Here is a 25,424-nt window from a genome sequence, read left to right as displayed (position 1 = left end):
ATTTAAGAGACCCCTGATGTTTTTGAAGTCATGGGCAGCACAGTCAGGATAAGCAAGAAGATTATTCCCAAACTAGTGGCTACCTTGTTACTCCTTACCTTGCCTTTTGGAAGATGACAAGCATTTAATGCTGCTTCCACCCTCTTCCTGTCTGCAGGAAACATCTGAAAAATACTATGCAGACAGGGAAAAAAGAAACCATTACCACCATGCAAAAGGATGTAGAAAGCTGGGTACCGATCTGCAGGGGAGAATGCATATAGTCAAGACTTCAGTTTAAAGCAGTCTCTTTGCAGTATTACGGATTAGTAGCAATAACTGAATTATCCCTAGATTCAGAACACCCCAATCAGCAACAATGAGGTATCATCTGTGGATAAATTTAGATGTCAGCTCTATTACACTCCTGGAATAACAGGTGCTCACAGTCAAGAAGGGGAACAAAAAGTACCAAATATGTTGGCAGATGGAAAAGGGCTCAACTGGAGCTGTAGCTGACATATGCAAACACTGCATGCTGTTCCCAAGTAGCCCTTTTGCAAGGCAAAATTTGCAGCATCCTTGTTATACTTCAAAAGGGATTTAAATGTCCAAAGTGAAAGTCAAGTAAATGTGGAATGTAAAAATAAAACCTGACATGGAGGATTAGAAAGTTTCACATGTACCTGCACTTGGAGATGCTGAATATTTTTTATAAATCTGGCTCTTAATCTGGACAATTTAAGCATGTAATGGTTTAGACCATATAAACCACTTCTACTATTCTACAAGAAAGGCCAGGACACTGAAGTGAGCTACAGCCTGTACCAGACATTTCTTCTGATTTATTCCAAAAGAACAAACCTTTTTCTCTGCAGTAATGCTACTTTGCCTGCATTCTCAAGATCAGTTTGAAGTACACTTTCCCTAGTTTGAGTTATTCATTAAAGAGTTATATGTTTTTAAAAGCCCATGATGTCTATAATGGTTTTTGACAATGAAATCCTGCTGCTTGGTGGTTTAGGAAACAAACAACAAGTAATGTTTATTGATGAATAACAATCAGCTGTCCCGGAACACATTTAGCCTGCACAGACTTAATCTAGAATTGTTACACTATATAACACGTGGTAAGTACCACATTTCTTAAGGTGATTAGCATTTGGCTCTCATGATGCTATAACAGCACAAATCTATGAGCAGGGTGGTTCAGAACTTCCCAGCAAATACCCACAAGTACACTCACCAAAGGTCCTTATTCTCAAAAGGAAAGATAAATTAAGCACTCAAAAGGGAAATTCAATGCTGCAGTGCAGCCTTTTGTTGTTGTGTGAGCGACAAAACAACACGGAGGCGTGATGGGATCAGCCATGGAGTTATTTTACAAGGGAAGACGCTGAGTGGCACAGAACCAATTCTAGATTTATGCCATGAAGCACACGGGGGTCTCTGCTTTATCAAAGCAGCCTTAGCTTTTTCTCAGGACGTTTCTACCCTGATGCATAAGCTAGTCCTTGAACAGTGAAGTGCAAACCTCTCCTGTTCTGTATTTGAGCCAGCATTAACCTTGGCCCAGATGTCTGTCCTCAAAGGCTGTTTCCCTCATTCACACCAGTGGAGAATAGCTGTAGTAGTCACACATGAGAAAAAAGAGACAAAGAGAAAAGGCCCCTTCCAATTCAAATTATTTTATGATTCTATGATAAAACAACAGATTTCTGCTTCAGGCTAGCTGATTTGTCAAGCAAAAATGGACCACATACAGAACTCCTTCTATAAAAGCTCAAACAAGTCCTACACCTTACACAGCTTCAACTCATGTTTGCAAAACAAATCCCCAATCAGAATTTTATCAGAGTTGCTTGTTTTTGTTAATGAATATTTGGTAACAGCAAGGAAGTGAAATTCATGGCTGCTCAAGACAATTTCTTGCTGTAGATGAAGGAAATGGTCAAAGAAAGTCTCCAGACACAAGTTATGTCTCAGGCCCTTCACTGGGAGGAACTTAGGTGCAGCAGGAGTACTCTCATGACTTGAATGATTTTTACCTCATAGGTAATGTTTTTTGGCAATGGTTTTTACCCTTAAGTGCAGCAAAAGCAGGCAGCTAAAGTCACAGGGCTACCATCCTCTTACCAGCTGCTATGCCTTTCATCTAACTGAATATACAATAAAAGACAAACAAAAGCCTTACTCACTTCCTGACAGGAATCTTTCCCTCTGCATTCAGCTGCATCTTCAACTTCACCAGGCTGTGGAAAAAAGTCAAGATGAGGAGGAAAAAAGAAAATGCAATTGGGAAAGGAAACCAACAGTTAACTGAAAATCAGGGTCTCACAGGCTGTAAGCTTAACCTCAGCTAAAACCTGTTCCCAGTTCTTTGGAAGGAGAAATGGGCAAACTATTTTGATATCAGAAAGATTCCTCTGGAACATATGACAGACGTGAGTTGATGGTATCCTCTATTACTAAGTCCTCCTTGATGATCTCAGGCTGCCAAACCAAACAGTATTACAGAACCAAGAAGAAGAGGCAATACTTTGTTGAGGTAAGCACTGTGACTGTGATGGGGGAATATATCTGAAGCTCAGAATTTCAGTTTGCCTAGTGCCACGTGTGTATCTAATACCAAGGCTCAAGTGCTGCAGTCAGTTGTCATGCAACACAGAGCCCATTGATAACCTGCTGCCCTGTGCCTCAGGGCTCCTGAGTTAGCACAGGACTTGCTTAGGAGACTGACAAAGGAATTGGATGCTAAGAAGCCTTTTCAGGCAGAACATTACAGACAGAAAGGGCAGCAAGCAAGCGTTTCAGATAGCAATGTTTGTCAGAAACCACTTACATTTTCTCTAGGAAGGTGTACCGGGAAGCGTTGTATGTGAGAGGATTCTGAACAATGGCCATAATATCCTCAGCCCAGCTCTGAAAAAAAACACACACACACACAGAGGTGGAGGCAGCTGATGGAACAGCACAAGTACACTGCATAGACAGGGCACCAGTCTGGGCTGATACTGCTGGGCTACAATCCCAACAACTCCTTTCCTGTTCCCTCTGGAATGTGCCAAGTCTTTGTCCTTCATAGTGCTTCTCTGTCCTCAGGCTCACATACCTTGCCAACATTCTCCTTGTAGGACACAAAGTTATGGAAAGTGAGGTCCACCATGTCAGGGCCAGATACAATCGTCAGAGTTTTCAGCAGAAAGGTGCTGTGAGGGTAATCCAAGTTAAAAACCTCGCGGAGCTTCTGGCACTGCAACACAAACAGAACAAGTGGGGTGAAAAGGAGAATGAGGCAAACTGCATTGGAAAAAAAAAAAATACAGGACCCAATGCAAACATGGACTCGAGTTTTTCAACAGTTGCAAAATTATGTGATCTTTCTCATCTTTTCTTATTTTCTATTTCTTTTTTGTAGCCTGCATCACCAAGATCCTCCAAGAAAGAAACCATTGTGACCAACGTAACTGCACAAACAGCCTGTTCTGGTCTGAAAAAATACTCATAGGAGACTACTATTAAAGAAATTGCATGTGAAACTTCAGCTTCAACTTGCAGACAGGCGGAGAGAGGAGCATTTGGCCTCCAATTAGCATGGGTTTGAAACCAAGTTAGCACAGACAACCATTTGTGTTTCCACAAATGCTAAGAAAGGCTTTTCAATTAGTGTGACATCTGTTGCAGTAGCTTGCCTCAGCACAAGATAGGTCTGTTTGGGGTCCCAGAAGGCCAACCAGACTTAAGCCTGGTTGCTGGGGTCAGAAGCTCACTCTCTCTCTCCAACTGACATTTTCTTCTTGTTGTCAGTTGCTAAATTTGTTGTCTTTTTTTTTCCATAGCAATCGCAATGTCCCAAGCAATGGCTCACCAGAGATTTGATAAGTGAAAAGCTCATCCGATTAGTCATACTGGGATTTCATCACCACATGAACGTATTTATAGAATCCCTTTAACTTCTTTAGCATTTTATGCATTCCTATCCTACATAAGGCGTAACTGAGCCAAGGTATCCTTGAGTTACACTGATGGTTGTTATTTATAACAGAAGGACAACACTCCCATGGCCTACCATAAAGCATAGCAATTAATTACTTGAAACATAGGATCCATCAAAGCAAACTGGCAGACACTGCTCCTTCAGAAACTAAGGACAAAATTCATCACCAGCAATTGCTAGCAGGGCAGGGCAGACTCAGAAACGCACCTGGAGCTGGAAGCTGTATGTTAGATAAATGGCTTAGTTACTCCATTTCAACAAGTTATAGCACCAGTAATAGCCTAGCACGTTACAGATACCACTCTAACCTCAGCAGGAGAGCTTTAAACTAAATGACTTCATAGGCTTGCTATAAATGTAGAACACTCACCAAATCAGCCCTGCAGCTCAGCTCCAGTTGGGCAGCTCATCGAGCTGCTATAACTAGACAACCTCTACATTTTTATTGATAAAAGTTGCTCTTAGACTGACAAAGCCAACAAAAAAAAACATGACTATTTTAATTCCTTTTAATTGCTTGATTCAAACACAAGCAGTTGTTTTAGCCACAGAATTTTCTATTTACGTTTGGACTGTGATAGCTGAAACTGAAACAGCTCACTGTAGGAACCCTCATGTGCTGTGTCTCACAGCAGAAACTACATGTATATTTTATGAGAAACTGTGCAAGCTTTTTCCACTGTGTTTTTCCAAATTTCTGCAGCATCTGCAAAGTGGGCATGTCTGTAGCAAATAGGAAAAAAAAAAAGAATGAGATGGATTATAATTCAAGACCACCTTCAGGTGGCATTCATGCCAGCCCTCCCTTCATAAAAACCTTTTCTCAGTGGTAACTGAGATATGAACAATCCAATAGGATCTGGAGGGATTGAAGTGGAAAGGCAGTCAGCCATCCAGAACTACTTTCTAGTAGCTGAAGTTTCTAGAGTGGTTCATTCCTGTACTGCAAGCAAGCCTTCTTTGCAGAAGCCAACAGCACCCACATATCCTACCACACTCTGATAATCATAGAATATCCCAGTTGGGAGGGACCCATAAGGATAAATGAGTCCAAACTTGATGGAGCTTAAACTTCAAGTGGCAGTGTGTTAGATTTTAATTTCACATTTAACTTCATCTTGCAAACCCAGGGGCATTTGTTCAGCTTTCCTACCTCTAGTGTTGTAAATTCTATGAAGCTAAAACAATAGAGAACTTGTGGTTCTCATTTCCTGTATTTGTTACAAGGCAGCTCCTCCCGCCCCTTCCTTTTCTGCAATCTGGTGTCACTTGGCTTCCCAGCTTCTGCTCAGCATCTGTCCCCAGCTGGCTCTGAGCTTCCAACTGTGCCCTGCAGACAAAGCTGGGCACATGCAGCCCTCAGAATGGCTCAACCTCTGCCTCAGAACAGGAAGTGGACAGCCTTAGCCTATACAGCTATCTAAATGGGATGCACGTTGTCAGCATAGTTTAGGACACCCCCTAACACCTCTGTCTGCAAACTACAGCAGAGAGAGGGGCAAAGAGAGGAAAGAATGATCTTCTTAGGGATCTAAATTGGGTCATATTTTCCCAGCATATTTCCCACCTAGCCTGAAATAAGTCACTCACTCACTTTGTGCTGCCTGCTGTACTAAGGGATTATCTCCCTCCTGGGATAAAGGCAGTGATGTTGGCACAACAATGGCGAGGTTGGACCAGATGCTGTCCTGATGCCACGTTTTGCCTTTTTAATAACTTGCTCTCCTGTGCTGCAGCTTCACTGCCATTCCTCAGTGCCACACTGCAGGTGGACAGAAAAGGAGGCATCAGTCCATGAAAATAGGCAAGCGTATTAGCCATGCAAATTAGGAAAAGAAATATGCTTAGCAAATCCACTTAGAAAAAACACATACACAGAAAGCAACCCAGCAGCAGAATGGCTGAAATACAGAATCAACTTTCATTTCACTTCCCACTCTCCTGATTTCCCTAAAAACCTGATCTGTATAAACCATATTCATAATCCTGAGAAAAGCAAATTCTCATGCAAACACAAAGAACCAAACTTAATGCAAGAGATGGAAAGAGCCTTTTCTCCACTTGAAGCAGATGACAGCCAGGATTTGTTCCAGCTGCATGCAATATCCATATATGACAGTTCTGTATCTTCATGATGCAGTGCTGGACCGCAATACTGGAAGACAACAAGCAAACTCGCTCCCCATGCAGTCTTTAGGACAGCAGCACCACATCTGTGGCAGTGCATGTCTTTGTGCCAAACATCCTGGAGGGGCAAGCGAGAGAAGATGCAGCTAAGCACCCTCAGCTGTCACTGCTGCCTTATCTAAAGGAGATGGAGAATGCAGCAGCACACAGATTCACATGGCATCAAATAACCCTCTGCCTGCTGGAACCAAACAGGAACAGATGAGGGGGAGATCCAGACTTTGCGTCCTCAGAGTTTGCATGTCTAAGTTCAAAAACAACAAAACATGTATGAAGAATGAAATTGTATCATAATAATGAACACCAGTGAGAAAACACAAGTTTGTTTTGTTTGTTGTGAAAAATGAGACTCATTTCAAAGCCCATGCCTGCTGACATGCCCAAACAAAAGCCAAGCTGAAGCAAAAATTCAGCAGCCTGGCCTGCAGCATCATATATTGTAGTACCAATTATTGGCTTGTGCGAGTGTTCTGGGTTCTTGGTGCATCAGAAGAAAACAAAATGGAGCAGCTGTTATTGTTCTTTGTTACTCAAATAAAAAGACGAAAATTGCATTGTAAATAACATCTTGATCTGCTTTGGCATGCTGCTGAACTACATTCAATAGCTTTTTATCTTGTCTCACTTATGTTAGAAGCCCTTGCTAATTCTTATCTTTATTACTCTTGAACATGTGCCAAAGTTCACCCTGCCCTGGCTCTCAAAAAAAGAAACTCCCATCAAAAAGAAAAAAAAGCTGCAAAACACTTTGTGGAGCTCTCAAAGGAAATAAAGCAAGTGGAGAGTCTTTGCTCCAAGGGCAACACAGGAGAATGGCACATATCTCCATTCTTCCACCCTCCACCTCTTTGTCTCATTGGATTTTCATATTGATACCTGATAATAATAATGCACCAGACTTGAATGCACTGTGTGGAAGGTGATTCATGCCAAGAAATTGTCACTTTCTGCATTTCTGTGTGCTCTCAAATCCTGTCCTCAGCAAAGCCACATGAACACACTGCTGAGGACTCCCGATGTGCTCTGCAGAAGCATCCAGGACAGCACAGCCACATGGGAACTGGAAGCTGCCAGGCCCAGATGGTACATCTCTCCCATCGTTTTGGTTCAGTACCCATTTCAGAGCCCACACAAGTCCTTCCATCAAGGTGGATAAGGAGCCAGTCTAATGCACTTTACTATATATGTCATCACAGAAAGGCCAGAAAATCCCCTGAAATTAAAATAGAGACTGATATATTGAGTATGAGATGCAGAGATTGAAATGCACTTGGGATTTTCACAGCAGAGGTTATCACCACGTGCATCACTTGTGCCCATTGAGAATACTTAATAAATCACTTAGTTCTTGACCTCTGTTTCTTTTTTTTTTGTCCTAAATGAACTGTAGCCAATTCCCAGCACTCTGGCTTATTAAAACAGCTAGAACACAACAGCCACACCAGGTCAGACCAAAGAGCCACCCAGATGCCTGGAAAAGAAAGGGCAACTGCAGTGATACATCCCTGACACATTTCTGCAGCTTCCAGCAATTTATGGCTCGGCAATCTTCCAAGCCATGGTCTTATCTTGTATTTAAGATCCTCAAAGGGCATTCCCTTCTTTTGACCTAACCTAAAAATCACATACATTTCCATGACTTGTGCAGGAAGCCATCCCACCGTGTAATGACACAAGTCAAACAGCAGCATCTCCTTTTGCTTGTGCTGAACCTTTGGAAAATTCCACTTGATGCGCAGCTCTCATGGGAAGAAACACTGAGCAACAGCTTCACGCTCACCTTCTCCATTCAGATCCTGATTTTGTAGCATTCCACAATGCTTTTTTTTTTTTTTTTTTGCCAGTCTGTAGGCAGTCTGCTCTCCCACCAAAATTTTTCCTACAGCAGCCATTTCATGCCCTTATTGGTCATGCTCTTTTCTACATTTCTCATTTCTTATTCCTCTGTCTAGAGGCAACACTGATACTTGGACTGCCATGTTTTTCCTGGTAGTCTGCAACAAGTCTTCCTTAAATACTTACTGAGCTCTAAGTTACTCTCTTGCTTGGCTGCTGCTGCCAAATAGACACCCACCTATAGCCTCAGTGCTTCCACTGCTAACTTCTAATCTACAAAGTTGAATTTGTTTTGTAAACAGTTTATTCCTTGAGTTTATGGCCCTAGAAAACAGTACCTCAGGTCTCTCCTTTAGGTAGGTCTTTTCCATAGCAAGCTCTACTCTGAGTGCAGTACTCTGCTCTATTAGCTCCAAACATTTGATTCTCTCTCTCAAACAACAACAAAAAGTCCTGATAGCTTTTTTTCCAGGCATTATTCCCACAAAATGAGTTGCAGGCAAAACTGTAGGCGTGTTTAGAACTCAAATGTGTTTAGCTCTAATGATTTTCTGAGAAGAAAGTTTATCAGAAGGAATTAAGATTTTTCAGAATTGTGAGAGAACAGGTACTGCTCTTCAGCTCTGCTGTACTTTTATCAGCCATCTCTTTACATTCTTTCGAGAAGCACCAGCCCTAGGGAGCTCTGATTAGACATTTTTAGAGAGGTATTAGGAAAACACCCATACTTCTTACGCAAAGAGGCTGCTCAAGTCTCTCAGTATGGATTGCAAAATCTTCTTTCACATTAGACTGAGAATCATCTACATTACCACACAGAACCATTATCTTTACTTTTTTGTTTCCCTTTCACATTCCAGCTTCCATTTTCTGCTTGTCTTTTTCATACACAGAAAAGTTCAAAACAAACAAAAATCAGGCCCAGAAGAAGTCCTAACAAGGGCAACAGTGCTGCAGGAAGCTTCAACTATAACTGAAACAAAAAACAAAGGCCCTGCAATCAGGCGACTGAAAACTATTTGAAAAAACAGCAACTTTTGCCATATTACATTTTCTTCCCTTTAAAGGAAAAGAACACCACATGCTGCATTGGACTCACTCTGTAACTCCAGGTTTGTAGCTGCCTTGACCCAACTTGTGCATCTTTGTAAAAGAGCAGCTTTCATGACTCAACACAGAATCATCACAAGTCCACTGCAGGACCCCCCAGTACAGCCCCAGATTAAAGCCAGCCAGATGCATGGCACAGGAGAGAGCTTTGTTGTGCACAGCAGAAAATCACTCTTTTGGCATGCACCTGAAAGCTGAATTGTTGTTTTCCTCAAGCTTTCTTTTCAACAAGCTCATATATATCAGTCTGTAAGAGTCTGTTAGGTGCACAGAGAACTGCTGGGGAGTTCAGGGACAAGAGTAGTAGTTTGTCTATACTTACATAATTCTGATGTGAACAGACAAGGTTGTAACATAAGGTCAGGCTAAACTGCCTCAGCTTGTGTCAAAGTCATGGGCAGCTTTTCCATCCCCCTATGAACTGGCACAACGAAGCACACACTCACCTTGGGGATTTTGGCAAATCGCCCTACTCGGGTATCTCGGATGCTGGTTATATCCAGAATTTCCATCTCCTACAAGAGAATAAGGACAAGGATGATGACGAAAAGAAAGGAGAAAATTGAAACCTTCCCAGAGCCTTAGAAGCTGCAAAGCAGGTCTGAACCAGCACCCATCACTGGGGAAAACTCACTCCCCAGAAACAAGGCAGGCAGGGGAAAATGAGCTGGCAGGCTAGTTAGTGCAGAGGTGATGCTGCTTCTGCAGCACCATCATTTTCAGGTTGAAGCCAGAAACCTGCTGTAGTTTACTGAGATGAGCACGGCTCCTCTCCACCCAGCTCTCCTCCATCTTGATCACACTCCGAGCTTCAGATTTGGCTCTAAACAGCCACAGCAGAGTTGAGCTGGTCCAGACATCCAGGCAGAAACAACGGGAATGGGAGAACCTAAGACAGTATTTTTGCCCAAGCAGGGAACAAGAACACCACTGCACCTGCACCTTCACCTCAGGCTACAAACTGGCAGGATGAGGATGCTGAACTAGAGCTGGGTAAATAAAACCCAATGAAGCAGAGAGAGCATGATCTTGAAAATGAAGAATCTACACAGAGCTGCGGTAGAACATGAAGTTCTCAGCAAGCATTGCAGAGGAGTAGCACGGAGCTGGTGTCAGCTGTGTGCTCATCCTACTTTGTACCATTTAGTTAAATTTATGGAGAAGGGTAGTGGAAAAAAAGCACATGCAAAGATCTGACACATGTTGTCTGTCCTACACTACATTCTTTCACTCCTGTACCAGAAGACCTTCGGAAGCAATTCCCATGGAGGACACTCCATGAGGTTCCTTAGGCAGCCCTCTCCATGTCCTCACTGTCCCTAATGCTGGCTAGTTGTTGTGTCTGTTTTGTTTGTTCTTTTAATATCCAACCTGAATTTCCTTCCTCTGTTACTAATTTGCCTGCTCACTGCAGGTCTGGAGAACAAATTATACTCGTAGTAGATATTTTCCAAGATCACAATAAAGAACAATGTGGATACCATGTCTTCTGGCTGTATCCCCACTTTATTGTCAAGCAGAACGAAAATGTTATTCTTAATCTCTCTCCTTTTTGAGTCTCCGCCTACCTTATGCACAAGAGGGGGAAAAGGCCAGACAAATGCTTGCCCAAGGATGCAAGGTGGGCTGTTGCTCTACTGCAGCTCTCAAATCTGTTCATTTTAGGTGATCACCAATGGCATTTTCCAGGAAGATGAGACGCCTCTGTCTGGCTTTCCTCAAGCTGTGGCATGTCTTGACTTCCTCATTGCAGCCCCTTTCCCAAGTAACCAAGTAATCCCTCCCAGCACTAGCCCCGTGAAATATGCATTTTTGATGAGTGACAACAGCCCCTTGCCCCATTGTTTGGTGCATCATTCAGTGATATCACTTCTTCCTGCTGTCTGGCTGAACCCTTACAGCTTAATTTCTACCACCAGGAGTGAGCAATCCTTGAAAGGGAGAATGAGTGACAGAGAGGGAAAAGACCAGCACGCCTTCGGCAGGGATGTCACAGTCTCCAGAGTTGCAACACTACTCTCAGATGCTGCAGCTGTGTGCCAGCGCCTTGCTCAACCTGCCATTAGTGCTTAGCTCAAGCTGCCAATCTTCTGAGAATTCAGAGCTCACCAAATCACATCAAGTTGCCTGGCCAGGCTGCTGAGGAGTACTGGTTCTGTCTCTTTATCTACCATGCTTCTTCAGCATGTAGGTCACAAGGAGGAAGTAGAGCTGAACCACAGCTCTGCTCTGGAAAGCAGAAGTAAACCCAGCCTTCCACCTCCTGACAAGCCAGATCCCTCCACCCCTTGTTGCTACCCAGCAGCAAGGAACTCAGTTCTCCTTCCTAAGTGTGTGGCATCTCACTCCCCTCTGGCAGCTCTCACCCTTGTGCTTTACCTCCATCACCACAGTGCAAACCATCTTGGTCCTGGAGGAGTACAAATCACTCTCCAGACCTGATGTAGCCTCTATATCACTATCTTCATTCTTTAAAAGAAAAAAAAAAAATCCCTAGCAGGTGAGTTAATCACACTACAGACGACATAGAAGGCATATGTTAGCTGACGATGCATACATTTAACTGTACATTTATAGCTATTTTTATTCTAACTGCACCACTGCGCTGGTTTGGAGAATCCTTTAGCAAGCTGCATAATAGACATATCAGTGCAATTCCTTTCTGTGTCATCCTGTGTTTTAATTTTGCACAATCCTGAATCAACTGTTTGGTGACTGACCTGTGCAATCTTAACACTTACCTTGTTCTGATACGTCCAGTATAAATAAAAGCCCTTTGGATCCACCCGAAGAATCACAGGAGAAGCACTTGCTGTTTCCTAACACATCAAAAAAAACAAAACAAAAAAAACCAACAAACCACAAGCAAAGTTTAGCACCTCATATCCCATGATAGACTCCTTCAGTCATACAAGGTTCTTCATTAAAACACAGAGCCAAAAGGTGAACCACCATCTGATTTATGGAAATGAATCAGTAATTTCAGTATATCTCCAGAGAAACAGTGTGAAGCTACAAAACCTAATCCCTCCTGAAGCGTAGGTCTCGCCTAACCCTATGCATTTAGCTAAAGCAACTCTTCTGAACATTTCTATACAGTCAGTAGGGGAGAAAGTCCTTGTAGATGTGACTGTTCCACTTGAACTGCCTTGCCTTCAAGGCACCTGCTTCCTTCTGAGATCCAGAAAGAGCAAGGCCAAGAAGAGACACCACCTAGATGTGCTAGCCATCGTGACTCTCTTTGCAGTCCGCAGGTTTTAGTCAAGAAGAGTTCAATATAACAGATGAATGTACTTCAGGAGGGATTTCTTAAATTCCATGCATTAGCTCTAAGTGGACTATTAAAAAAAAAAAAAAAAAGACAACTTCACAGACATTCCCAGCACAACATCCATTCCCATCTTGCATGCAAGCTGAGAGATGAATTATCACAAGCTCTTTGGAAACAACGATAGAGCATACTTGGTGACCCTGCTTGGGCCCTGGCCCAGCTGCTCATTCACCCTAGCAGGCTTCTGACTGCACTTGACCTCTGGAGCCACAGATGATAGAATCACAAGGCCTATCAGCCATTTCTAAGAAGGCTTCAAATTGACTTCAGGAAGTTGAAATACTCAGCTACTGAGATGAAAGCAGTAATGGAATCTGGAAAGTGTATTTGTCATTTTGCCTTGGGTTCTTCCATGCCACAAAGAGTAAAACAGACACTGTAATACTACTACTGAATATTCTGTCTTGTTTCTAGATAAATCTCATCTCTTGTGAAGCAGCTTTCTTGAAGGTGAGGTGAGGCCACAATAAGGACAGCTGCCCTCCTGATCGGGGACAACGATAGCTGTGGGGCTCAGCTATACTCTGCTGTGGGTTGGCTCCTTGGCAACAGAGGAGATGGTGAATTCCATAGAAGATGGTCTGGCAGCTGAAGTGGTTGCTGCTCATGTTGTGGAGTTCAATTCTAGGACAGAAAGCAAGTGCTGTTCTGTAATGTGGCCTGGCATGAGATTCCATAATCTCACAGAAATCATCCTTGCCTGTACTTAGAGCGTTAAGCATCAGCACACATCCAAATCCATTCACATCTGCCCCATTTAAGAGGTCAACTATTCCATCCTGGACTACCTGAGGTTTTGAAAAGGTTCCCAAGCTGGTACTTGAAAGCATCATATAGTAAGAGTTAATCTCCCTAGTTTAGTTGGCAGCCTCAGCTTGCCAGATGCTAAGCAAAGCACCACAGAGTTGCTTCATAGCCCAAAATGTTGGGAGCTAGCCTAGTAAGACAGGTCAGAACAATCCAGCCTAGCCTGGACCCTACCACACTCTCTTCTGGAGAAGACATTACAAATGGAAGGTGTTTTTTCTTTACTCAAGAAATTGTTGGATACAGTGAAAACTACAGTGCAGGCCCAAGCTACAGTGCTGTAGGAAGCCAAACTGATCTACTTCCATTCCTTTTCCTCAGCTACTGCAGAAAGAGGCCAAGTCTGTTAACAACAGCACAGGCAGGTCCCTTCAAAGAGTCAGACAAAAAACTGCCGGCACCATGACCTCTGAAGAGCTGCTTTCATCCTCACCCTCCATCAGCAAACTGACAGGCTGGAGCTTTTTCCACTTTCTTTTGCAGCCTACTGTAACTGCAGGAAAGCAAGATAAGATGGTGCAATGTGACCAGCATTTGTGAAGGCTTTCGTTATTGTTGGAGATCAAGTCTGTAAACTTAGCAAATAGTTAGAAGAAGCCTTTCCAGGAAATTCAGTCTTGTAAATCCTGAGCAAAAATGCACACAAGACTTGAGTGCACTCACTCCAACCATAAATCCTTAGTGGGTGTTGGGAGTCCAACTCAACTCGCTTTGGGTTTCACGGAAACTTGAATATCCCAGAAATTCTCAGGGAAGTACTTAGCAGCTTCAAGCTTTTGGAAAGTGGCCTCTCCTCAGACTGAGCACAGAAAATCAGTGGCAGTTTGGTCACACGAGATGACCATTGTGGTCCTTTTCAACACAGGCCATTCTATGATTTAATATCTGAAAATGCTAAGCTTTCGTGTAGGCAACTTTGGCCTCTGTTATTCTCAGAAACTGACCAATCTTAAGGAAGCCACAGGCACATTCTGCAGGCAATTGCCCTGCTGGGAAGAATGGAAAGGGAAGGGAAGGTTGCTCTTTCTATCAAAGTTTGGTATCATCTTCCTGCAGAACTAGCGGAATAACTGCACGGTGGTATTCCAACCTATATTCCTTAGCACTCAGCCGTTCTGTCAGCAGTGCACTGCATTGCCTTCTCATATCTCTGAGTGGTTGGAAGAGCCTTTCCTATCTGCATGCTCAACAGTACACAGACCAAACTCCAAACAGGACGGATGGGCAGCAGCCATCACTGTGCCCGGATATTAACAGAAATACTTTCTTGCCTTCTCAGAAAGTGAGGAGGGGAACTATTATACTCAAGTTAACCCCTACTTTTCTGCTGATCCACGCTCTCTTCCCCTCAAAGGCAAACTCAGCCCACTCACCAGATATTTTGAAGACACAAGAGGACATGGAGCTGGAAGGCAGCTTTGCACAGAATGCTCACTGCTTGGCTGCTGTGCGTTTGGTAGCTCACAGACCCACAAGTCAGGACAAGGCTTACCCCCATCAACTCCAGAAGCAGGGCAGTAAGAGGAAGCAAATTGGAGCCTGATTTCCTCCCATCTGCAAAGCATGGAGAGTCCACGCAGCGAGTAAATCCTACCCTATACTCCCCAAGATACATCTGAATGCAATGCGTGCCTCTCAGCCCAGGGAGGGTCCCAGCACTGACTGCCTTCCCAAGGTCTGGTTTTACACAGAGAAGCAGCAATCAGTGCCCCATTCCCCATGCACTCCCAGCCTCCCTGCAAACCTGACCAAAACACTGTCACCATGCATACACCCCAGCCATGCAAAGTCTCAGTACTCACATCGTCCCATTTGATGAAGCGCTCGCCCCTGGACAGATACTCCTTCACCTCTGGGGGCTGCAGGACAGGAGTAAGCATTGACATTGTCCTGTAGATGTGCTCCTCAGCTACCAGAAGCAATAGGAGTCACACAGTTTACTCCTCCTTCACCCCCTCTCCTCTATCTCTGCCTCTCACATGGCAGGGCTCTCTGCCATCGCCAGTGTTGGCATCAGAGAGCAAACAGCCTCTTATGTCCCAGTCAAATTCAGGAGAGGCAACAACAAACAGGCGAGGACAGATGAATCTGCATTGTAAATCAACAGCTCTCCAAACAGGCACGAGGTCACCTGGAGGGAAAGCTTGCGACGAGTGGAGATGCCGGTGTGGTCACACATGCACACACTCTGTCCCCTCCAGGAGGGATCTGCTCCTCAGAGCTCCGTTGCAAAGCGCGCTGTTCAGAGCACTTCCGCAGGGGAACTTCCTTAAATGTTTTCTTTGACAAAGTGCAGGCATTGCCAGCCGACGCTCAAAGCTATTTTAGCAGATGTGGTTACAGAGCAGTGGGGTTTGGCTACAAGCAGACTGCCCCCTTCATGCAACTGGGCCAAATATCACACAGACGACTCAGTTTGTGGGGTCCAGCTGAACTTTTTTCCTTTGTCTCACAGGTTTCTTCTGAATGCTGACCTCCAAGTGAGACAGAGCAGCAGGGCAGATGGAAATTTCAGACAGATGAAATGAAACATCCATGAGAGCACCCAGGATCTGCAAAGTCATGCTGGGTCTACTGCAGACTCCTAGGAATACAGAACAGGGGAGATGCAAATGAGGATTATACCAGTGAAGCTGCAGGGACGTGACGGACAGTAGAACAGATGGTTAATATAACAAACAATGCAAAGCAAGATCCTGCTCCTGCACATGGATCAAAGGAACAACATGTGGACAGCAAAGGAGAAAAGGATCTTCTGCTGGCAGAGGTAACCAGGAGAGATGGTGAGATGGGCAAACTTAATTTAAGTCAAAAAGGTACAGCCCCACAACTAATTAGAAGTGGAGATAATTGTGCTGCACTTGCTACTATAGGATTTCCATACTCACGGTAAGATTTAATCCTTCTATGAAAGTCCAGGTGTGGCACTTGCTATTGTTAGTAAAGACCAAGAGGCTGTAAAAAAATATTCTCTGAGAAGGGCAGATGAAGAACTCGCAAAAAGGGAGCCTGCTGCATGGTGGGGTTTCCCTCTCACCTCCACCTTACCTACATCTGTAAGGCCAGTGGAAGGCAGATCAGCTGTCCTTGCCCAGGCTGTCTGAGGGAATCCTAACATTTTCAATTGTCAGTGGCAAGAGGAAGGAGAGGTTAACCGGAGGGAGATTAAATGGACCTGTAAGAAGTGCTTTTGCTTTAAAAAAAAATCAAAGATGGCAGCAACTGCCAGACAGAATCATACTGCAGGAACAGAATACTGAGCACATCTCTTTTCTTTCAAGAATTTATCTGCCTAAGAAAAAGCAAATAAGAAAGCTTTTACACTGCCAGCTACTATTGAGTTTTCTGCATTTACCAGCATACTTTGCAAGACGGTTGCTCAGTGTCATGGCTGAGACTGGAACATGGGCATGTATCACCTCCAGTCTCATAACCTAAGCTGTGTGTCCAAGTTGCATGTGCTGGGAATACAGTGGGGTGCTTCAGTCCCACACCAGCATAATCAGGAGCTGCCTGCTTGGACTCTATTACTCCCAAGCCAAGCAGATTACAGTGGCTGACCAGGTCCTAAAGGCTGAGATGGAGGAGCTCAGGCACACCACCAATAGCATGTGACTTGGCATAAATGTCAGTGAAACAACCCACACACTGCTGAGTGGTTTTGTTCTCTGTTCTTGCGAGCAGCTTAGAACAGATCGTGAGGCCTAGGTATGTATAGAGGAAGGCCACAGTAAGCTGCAGTGAGGAGTGGAAACTGTAGCTACTCTCAGTTGATCCCTTCTGTCACAGCTCCTGATTCCAGTGGCCATCCTGTATTTAGTACAAATGTCACTGTTGCTTTACAAGCAACATCTGCTTCGTGGGAATCTCTGCTTCCCTCCTGAGTTCTCTCAGACCTGTGTAATTAACGGCTGTATCTTCCCAACACTGTCAGCTTTCTCTAAAGAATAAAATAATACAAAAAATGTGAAGAAACTACCAAGCCAGCAGTTGTTCTCAGAGGCTGCTTGGCACTGCAGTGATAACTTCCAACACCTCTGGCTGCATAAAGAGGATCACTTTGGCTGCAGCTTGCTTCCTTTTGCATAGCCTCACATAACCTCCTTATCTCTCATTTCACACTCCTTGCTCTGTGTCAGAGCTTCTGTGTCTCTCACGAAGAGAAAGCTGATGGAACAGTGATAGAATGAAACAGTCCTGCCCTCTGCTGAAAGCTCTGATATCAAAACAGGCAGAAGCAACAGCACTTTGAGCAGCTTCTATTTTGACTGCCTTTCACTATTTTTCTCCTGCAAGACTCATCACCTGGTCTGCAGCCATCCCACATCCACTGCATCTCCTTGGCTTTCATCCTTTACCTTCATCCACTGTACATCCCACCAATTACAAGAGTTTTGACATTGAACATATAAAGTTCCTCTTCCTGAACCTCCCTTATCTCCTTTGTCCTACCTATTCAGCTGCCTCTAAATCCCAAAGCACATAGAGAGACAAGATAGCCTGCAACACCCACTGCTGATTCAACATGGTAAGATTCGTAGATGGTGATTTTAAGTCATGCTACATAGGAACCACCTTAACTGGATGGCTCCTGAGTTCTAGCACATTACTCCTCAATCCCAACCTATTTCCAGCTCACCCACTCCTGAAACATGTAAGAAATTTTTTCCAGCACTGTCCCATTAAAATTACATATTGCAATGTGTAATGCTGTCCTCTAGCGAAGAAGCTATGATATTGCACACAGAGCCTTCAGTGGTGCCTTCAAACATCAGTAATGAACTCACAGGTAAGCAAAACTAAATTCCTCTTATTATCCCCTTTTCCACTTTGTATTCTGAGCCCCAAGAATCCTGAAAGCATTAAGGACACCCTTAGGATCACAGCCAATCAGCAACACAGACAGTGGGATTGAGTATACTCTCAGCAAGTCTTCTGATGACACCAAGTTGAGTGGTGCAGCAGATATAACAGAAAGAAGGGTAGCCATCCAAAGGGACCTAGACAAGATTGAGAGGTGGGCTCATGTGAACCTAGTGAAGTTCAACAAGACCAAGTGAAATGTGCTACGCTTGGGTTTAAGATACACAGATATGCATATAGACTGGGAGAAGTACTTGAGAGTAGCCCTACAGAGGACCTGGGGGTCCTAGTGGACAAAAAGCTTGACATGAGCCATCAGTGTGCGTCTGCAGCCCAACAGGCCAAGTGAATCAACACAGGGGTGATCAGCAGGGTGAGGGAGGTGATTGTCCCCAACTACTCTGCCCTCATGAGGCCCCATCTGGAGTAATGTGTCCAGGTGTGGGGCTCCCAACACAGGAAAGACATGGAGCTTTTGGAGAGGGTTCAGAGGAGGCCATGAAGAAGCTCAGATGGCTGGAGCACCTGTCCTGTGAAGAAAAGCTAAGGGAGCTAAGCTTGTTCAGCCTGGAATAGATGTTACGGTGACATTTTTCACTCAGAGGGTAGTGAGGCACTGAAACTAGTTGCCCAGAGAAGTTACGGATGCCCGATCCCCAGCGGTTGGTCATGTGCTTGATACAGTAGTTGGCTATCCTGCTCACACCAGGGAATTTGAACTAGATGATCTTCAAGGTTCCCTCCAACCCAAACTGTTCTATGACACTACGACGATTCTCCACACAAAAGTGGAAAAGCTCAACTTCTTCAGACAAACCATGAAAATCAGAGGAAAAGGGGAATGGTGAGTTTACATGGCTGATAAGCGCTGTTCTATTGCTTGAAAAGTGGTGGTTATTTTCAAAATACAGCCCTAAGAACTGTGTTCAGATGTTGCATCTGTGTTGGGTGTACACATACACACACGCCTTCCCTTCTTGAAAAAGGAAGCACTGATTTGTGGCTGTAGATTCCTACACAGACAGCTTCACACCTAAAGAGCTTTTAATTTTATTTATTTATTTCTAATTTTTTGATGACGCAAGGATGGAGCCACCGATGCATCACTGTCCTGAGTTACCAGGAACTTTCTGCCCAGGGCCTCTATCCTGAGCAAAACCAGATCTCGCTCTCTCATCTCAAATTCTTACCTACTCACATTCTATAACCTCCGTAGATCACCCTTCCAAGTGAATGCAAGATAGTGGGTTGCGCAAACTTCAATTACTACAGCTACATCAGAAGGTGAAGGAATTAAAAGAACATCCCCAGCTTTCCCCACCAAATCTGTTAGTGGACTAATGAGAGAGACAGCACCTTCCCACATAAGACAGAACAAACTCTGAAGTTTGAACTCTGATAGAAAGATGCTAGAGGGGAACAAACTTGGATCCTATAGATTTCAAATGGGAGATGGGAGCAACAGTGTAAAATAAGGCTTACTTTGTTTAAAACAGTGGATAGCAGAGCCTCAAAGATCTGTTTTGTCAAGGACAGAAGGCTAGCCTAGCAAAGTATTTGCCCAAGAACTTCTGCTAAGAAAGAGATGGATTTAAACACATCTATTCTGCCCTTTGAACTTTAGGAGACATTGTCTCTCTCTCCCCTCCATGCTCACAGATGTCACCAAGGACTCTATAAATAAACTACATCCTTACAACCAATAAAAAGTCTATAACCTACCTGCAAAAGTCACATGCTGGAGGGATAGACTGAAGAAAAAAAAAACCACCACCACCCCCCAAAACAGAGTCAGAGTTCAAAAAAGGGATTATATAGTGTTGTGGTAGCAAATTATGATTTTTAGCTTTAAACAATTTGGCATAAATGCAGCAACTCAGATGCACACCTCATAGAGAAAGCTGACTGTTCACAGGTTGTCACATCCAACAGCCTCCTAACGACTGAGCACAAGAAGGAAAGGCAGAAGAACTGTTAAACCAAGAGCTGAGGAACAATGGGACTGTGGGAAGCCATCCTGCCTGCCCTTCATCCCAAGGCAAGATCAGCTGTGATTTATTAGCACTGACAGACATTAGTTCAGAGAGCTTTGGGAGGCCTCCATTAGCAATGGAGGCTCACCAACCTCCCAGGCATCCATCCTAGTGTTCCACTACTCTCAGAAGCAAGATCTGTACAGAGGTGATATCTTAGGCCAATAATCTTCCCTTAATTAAGTCTTCTCTGTCCTGAAGCAGTAGATACTATTTACTGACTCTGAACATGGACAAATCAATACTACAAGTTTATTTAGCTACAACCTTCAGGGGCCCTCGTAGAGCAAACAAGCCTCCCACTGCAACAGGTAGCAGCTGAATTCAAGTAATGCTGTGCAGTCAGGTGGGTAGAATATCTAATCTTCAACAATCTGTCCCGGCACCTGGGTTTTCAACTGAACACAGGCAGAAGGTGGTAAGCAGCAAGCTCAGAAGTAACTGAGTTTCCTGGAGGACCCTCAGACAAGCAAAGTGAGAAATCAGAGAAGTTTATAGTCAGACAGACCCTGCAGAGTATAGTGTCTGTGCCATCAAGGGAGAAAGGCTAGAAGTCCAAGGGCTACACAGCTCTCTGCTACTGTGCCAGGGTGCACCACGTGCCTTTAACTCCAATCCCTTTTGTGTTCTTGAGGCAAAAAATCTCAGAGGGAATTGATTTACAAGCATTGTGAAGTCCGGTACATTCACTGACTTCACAAGAATCTCTGTGCTCTGCCCCCAGAGCTCTATTTCTGCATCACAGGAGACCATTCTACGCACAGCTTGGTATTTTTGCTGAAATCCAAGGGACAAAGAAAATATCATTATTTCAGCCCTGGCTTCCTGGCTCCCATTTGCCTTTAAAGCATTTAATTAGCAAGGAGCTAAGTTTAGGAACAGAAGGCACACACCTAGCAGTTGCCTGCTCTTGAATAAGAGGACCTGGAGAGAAGTTCACACCCATCTGTTCACAGTCAAAAGAAAAGCTTAACTACAACAAAAATCAACAAGACTTGGTACTTCACCAACGTGTGCTGTCTCTCATCTTAATAAGAGCAAAGGCAAATGGAGCTTGGCAGTGAATTTCTTTAATGTGATGGGGGAATTGCTGCCTTTTACAAAGGCAAAGTCTTCTGTGCAGTCAAGAGGTACACCACAGCCTAAATAAGTAAAGAATAAATGCAATGGGGGAAGTGAAGACATTAGTTTCAAGGTAAAATCTAAAGAACTACACAGTTCAACTTTAGGACAATTGTATGGGGCTGCTGAATCACGGCCTGAACCTCTGATTGATCACCTGAGGCGAGCAATGAGTCAGCCATAGGAGCACAGGTGAAGGCAATTCACCTGTGCTGCTGGAAGGGGTGGAGCCTGACTCCATCTCTCCTAGACCCATTTAAGAGCTGACTGCCAGTGAGGAAGGATCTCTTCTGGAGATCCACTTCATCGGAGTTTCCCTTGTAAGCCCGGGTTACAGGTGAGTGTACCTATCATTTCTGTCTCCTGCTTTGGTGTGATAACATCAAAGCCAAGCTCTCTGTTATACCTTAACATCTGTATATTCGTTAATTATACACTGCTATACCATAACATTGGTATATTCATTAATTGTAAAGACAACTACATACCTGTAATCACAGAGTGGAATGAGCAAAAGTGTTTGGAAAGCAAGGAAGAAAAACTCATGCTGAATGATCAATTGTCACATCTGCTAGCTGAAGCAGTTTTATCTGCTCTGGAATTGAACATGTTAAAGTGATAACAATGGTTGTGGGTCCCAACCACAGCACGCAATGCCTTTGCTGAGGCTGCTTCCACAGCTGCACTGCACATCCTTGGCAAACTCTATCTGCCAAAATCTCCATTGATAGAAAAGGAAAGCTATTAGATTGAAAAAGCTGAGTTGTGGTGAGCAGAGGGGGAAAAAAAAGAAAAGTAACACCAGTGAAAGAGCCACAATCATTTGGACAGATTTGGAAGGATTTGTTTTCTTCTCAGGAGAGGGGGATCTGAGCTTGGGGACACAGGATTAAAGCATACAGCTGTAACTGCTCATGAGTTTACCAACTCATTGTTACCTTTTGTGCCTTTGTTTTCTGTATCAGTCTGTTCTATCTTAAATATCTTTATCAAAATCAACATACTTTACTATTACCTAGCAACACCAACTCTATTTTTTGTCTTCCAACTTCTATACATGATGAGAGACTTAAACAATAAAGCATCCAAACAGTGCCTCCGAGGAGAGACTTAAAATGCAAAATGGTAATTATGAACTAAACAAGTATCAAGCAAAAACTGCCAGAGCCTGTAGATGTTAATCCTCCCTCCAAAAACTCCAGGACTGAAACTAACAAAGAATAAAGGGGAAAGATTTGTGGGAGTTAATTCATCAGCCTTTCATCAGAGGCAATGATAAATTGCATTAGTGGCAACACCAGAGGAGATCAAAGCTAGCCAAAAGGTTTGGAATGAACTGATTTTTACACAGATCAATTGAGAAAGAGCTGTGAACGAACACAGAACAGCTCTGTGCTATAAAGGAGCTGTCTTTGCAGCACTCCATAGCAGAAACAGCCAGCTAGAATGAGAGCAGAGACCAGCAATTTAGAGGTTAGATTAAGTACAAGCTGAAAATCTAAGAAGCAATATATGGCATGTTCAATCATACATAGCCAGACATATATATACTTATAGAGTCTACAGAATGCAACAAGGTGCATTTTCATGGCTCAGGAAAGTGGTGTCAGCAGGATGCCATCAGCTCATGTTATTCAGGTGTATGAAATTTGTTTTCAACCAGAGGAATACATCTAAGTATAATTAATCAATACAAGAAAGATAAGGGGCCTGTAGAAGAGTTATGATGCCCAGGTAAAGAATGTTTCCTAGATACACTGGGTTACAGTGCCGTTTCATGAAAATTAAAACACTTCAGGAAGATGGAACATGCCGTTAGCTGCAGTTTAATAAAGGTTTAAAGTTAAACATTGCAATAAATATGTATTTTATTGTAAAACAATAAAAAATGTTAGCTGTAAGAAGTGTTACCTTCTGCTGTATGTTTAAAAAAAAAAAAAAAGCATTTTCTTCATAGCTCCTAGAATGCCTTTTATCAGGAATGGAAAGAAGAAAAATGCATGTTGAAGTGTGAATTCCTGCATACCTTATCAGGCTGCCAGATGCAATTCTTTCATGCTACCATGTTTTCATTAAGGTCCACAAGCCCTGAACAGGCAGAGAAATCACTGCTACCCTTACCAGTGCCAAAAATGGTGATTGCGTTCAAGTTGTTCCACCTTCTTCCTTCATCCAGCAGCCTTCCTCTGAGCTGCAAGTACCATATTACAAAGCATCGAGGTCTTCCCCTTCTCTCCCAATCCATCTTACTATTAAAGGGAAAAATGAAACACTGCAATAGACTGAAAACTCAATCACTCACTTCCTCTGAGGTCCTTCTAGTTAACAGCCATTTCTTCAGCTGCCATTGGCCTCTTTTGGAACTGCAGCTCCTTGTTAACAAGGTTTGTTAACAAGTGCATCTGACTGCCTTAAGATTCATGGGAGGTAAACACGATGATGAAAGGTTCAATTACAGCCTTCCCCGAAGTAAATATCTCACACTGTAAAGAAAAAAAAAAGAGTTCTTGAACACCTCCAGGGATGATTGCTCCACCACCCCCGGGGCAGAAAGACCCTCACTGCTCTTTCTGAGAAGAAATCGTTCCTAATATCCAACCTAAACCTCCTCTGGTGCAACTTGAGGCCATTGCTTTTCACCCTATCACTGTACCCAGGAGAAGAGGCCGACCCCACCTCGCCACAGCCTCCTGTCACGCAGCAGTAGGAAGCAAGAAGGTCTGCCCTGAACCTCTTCTCTGCCTCAATAACCACCTCAGAACCCCCAACGGCCCCAGGGCGCTCTGGGCGGCACGCAGCCGCCATCTTGGGCAGGGGCGCGCGCCCCTTCCTCACAGACACACGGCCGAGCGCGCAGGCGCAGCCCCCTCCTCCCCGCACCGCGCCCGGGCGGTGCCGGCGCTCAGAGGCCGCCCCGCGGCGGAGCGGCGCGGGTAGCGGCTGGAGGCGGCAGAGGCGACGGCATGTCCTGAGGGGAGCGGCGGCACGCAGCCCCCGCCACCACGGAGGGGTCGGTGGAGCAGCGGGCCAAGGGCCGGGCCCCCATGAAGGAGAAGGAGGCCGGGGCGGAGCGGGGCAAGCCCGCCACTTACACCGGGGACAAGAAGGCTCGCATGGCGGCCAAGACCAACAAGAAGTGGGTGCGCCTGGCCACCGTGCTGGCCTACGTGCTCTCCGTCTCGCTGGCCGCCATCGTCCTCGCCGTCTACTACAGCCTCATCTGGCAGCCGGTGCGTGGAGGCGGCGGCGGCGGCGGCGGCTCCTCGGCTTCTCCTCCGTCGCTTCCCGGCCCCTCCGTCAACTCCTCCTCGCAGCCCCGCAGCGCTCCGCCGCCGCGCTCCGTCGCTCCGCCGCCCCCCGGCCCCACGCCGCCGCCCAGGGGGAGCCCGGCCGGGACGGGCGGCACGGAGCTTCCAGCGCCGCGCGGGGCCGGGGAGGGCCGCAGTGCGCCGTGAGGGTGGAGGCCCGGGGGGCAGCGCCGGACGCTGAGCGGAGGGACGGGCTGTGTGTGACGGCGCTGTGGACTCGTCCTGTGGGCTTCCGTGGCTTCGTTCTTCTCCGGCTTCGCCCCCGAACCGCGGCCGGACTGTGTCCATCCGAGGAGCTCGGTGTGTGGGACTGCCTGGGAGCGATGCCGATCCGTAGGCTGTAACCCGTTGTTTAAGTCCCGAATTTTGTTTAGCCATGAGCGTAAACTTATTTAAACCATGTGAGAGGTAAATCGACTTGTTTACTATATTAAAATATTTTCCCAGTATGAAAGCCTCTGTAATACGGTACGTTCTCTTTGTGATGGGGTGGGGGGCTGGAAGAGCTCTGAGTACGGAATTGCTTTCTTTGCTCTGTGAACGGCTGTTTATGAGGGTGGATAGTGATAGGACAAGGGGGAATGGTTTTAAACTGAGACAGGGGAGGTTTAGGTTGGATATTACGAGGAAGTTTTTCACACAGAGGGTGGTGATGCACTGGAACAGGTTGCCCAAGGAGGTTGTGGATGCCCCATCCCTGCAGGCATTCAAGGCCAGGCTGGATGTGGCTCTGGGCAGCCTGGTCTGGTGGTTGGTGACCCTGCACATAGCAGGGGGGTTGAAACTACATGATCATTGTGGTCCTTTTCAGCCCAGGCCATTCTGTGATGTATCGTGATCTTCGTTCATTT

General features: G+C 44.9%; 2 protein-coding genes across 5 annotated transcripts in view; one reads left to right on the top strand and one right to left on the bottom strand.

The window, feature by feature from the left end:
- The window catches only part of PLCB2 (phospholipase C beta 2), a 48,031-nt gene extending 23,927 nt beyond the window's left edge, over positions 1–24,104 (bottom strand). The window contains exons 1-9 of one of the 4 annotated variants that reach the window (XM_085223810.1): positions 23,942–24,104; positions 23,387–23,514; positions 15,050–15,831; positions 11,851–11,928; positions 9,556–9,624; positions 3,092–3,232; positions 2,822–2,901; positions 2,178–2,231; positions 99–174 (exon numbers count right to left, since the gene is read on the bottom strand). In XM_085223810.1, the coding sequence (XP_085079936.1) occupies positions 99–174; positions 2,178–2,231; positions 2,822–2,901; positions 3,092–3,232; positions 9,556–9,624; positions 11,851–11,928; positions 15,050–15,133 (582 nt within the window). In that variant the 5' untranslated portion in view covers positions 15,134–15,831; positions 23,387–23,514; positions 23,942–24,104. 4 annotated transcript variants of the gene reach the window in all.
- A 45-nt stretch (positions 24,105–24,149) lies between these two features.
- On the top strand, positions 24,150–25,027 carry INAFM2 (InaF motif containing 2). Its single transcript, XM_085223984.1, has one exon. It carries the CDS (start codon positions 24,310–24,312, stop codon positions 24,718–24,720), a length of 411 nt encoding a protein of 136 aa, XP_085080110.1. The 5' UTR covers positions 24,150–24,309; the 3' UTR covers positions 24,721–25,027.
- Positions 25,028–25,424: the final 397 nt, after the last annotated feature.

Source organism: Meleagris gallopavo, chromosome 5, assembly GCF_905368555.1.
Source record: "Meleagris gallopavo chromosome 5, MGAL_WU_HG_1.1, whole genome shotgun sequence".
NCBI classification, from domain to species: Eukaryota; Metazoa; Chordata; class Aves; order Galliformes; family Phasianidae; genus Meleagris; species Meleagris gallopavo.
The sequence above is the reverse complement of the archived record's forward strand: the minus strand, read 5'-3'. Positions and strand labels throughout refer to the sequence as shown.

Bases quoted from the DNA above. Each gene is read 5' to 3' on its own strand.
- INAFM2 (XM_085223984.1), top strand. From the start codon at position 24,310: ATGAAGGAGAAGGAGGCCGGGGCGGAGCGGGGCAAGCCCGCCACTTAC.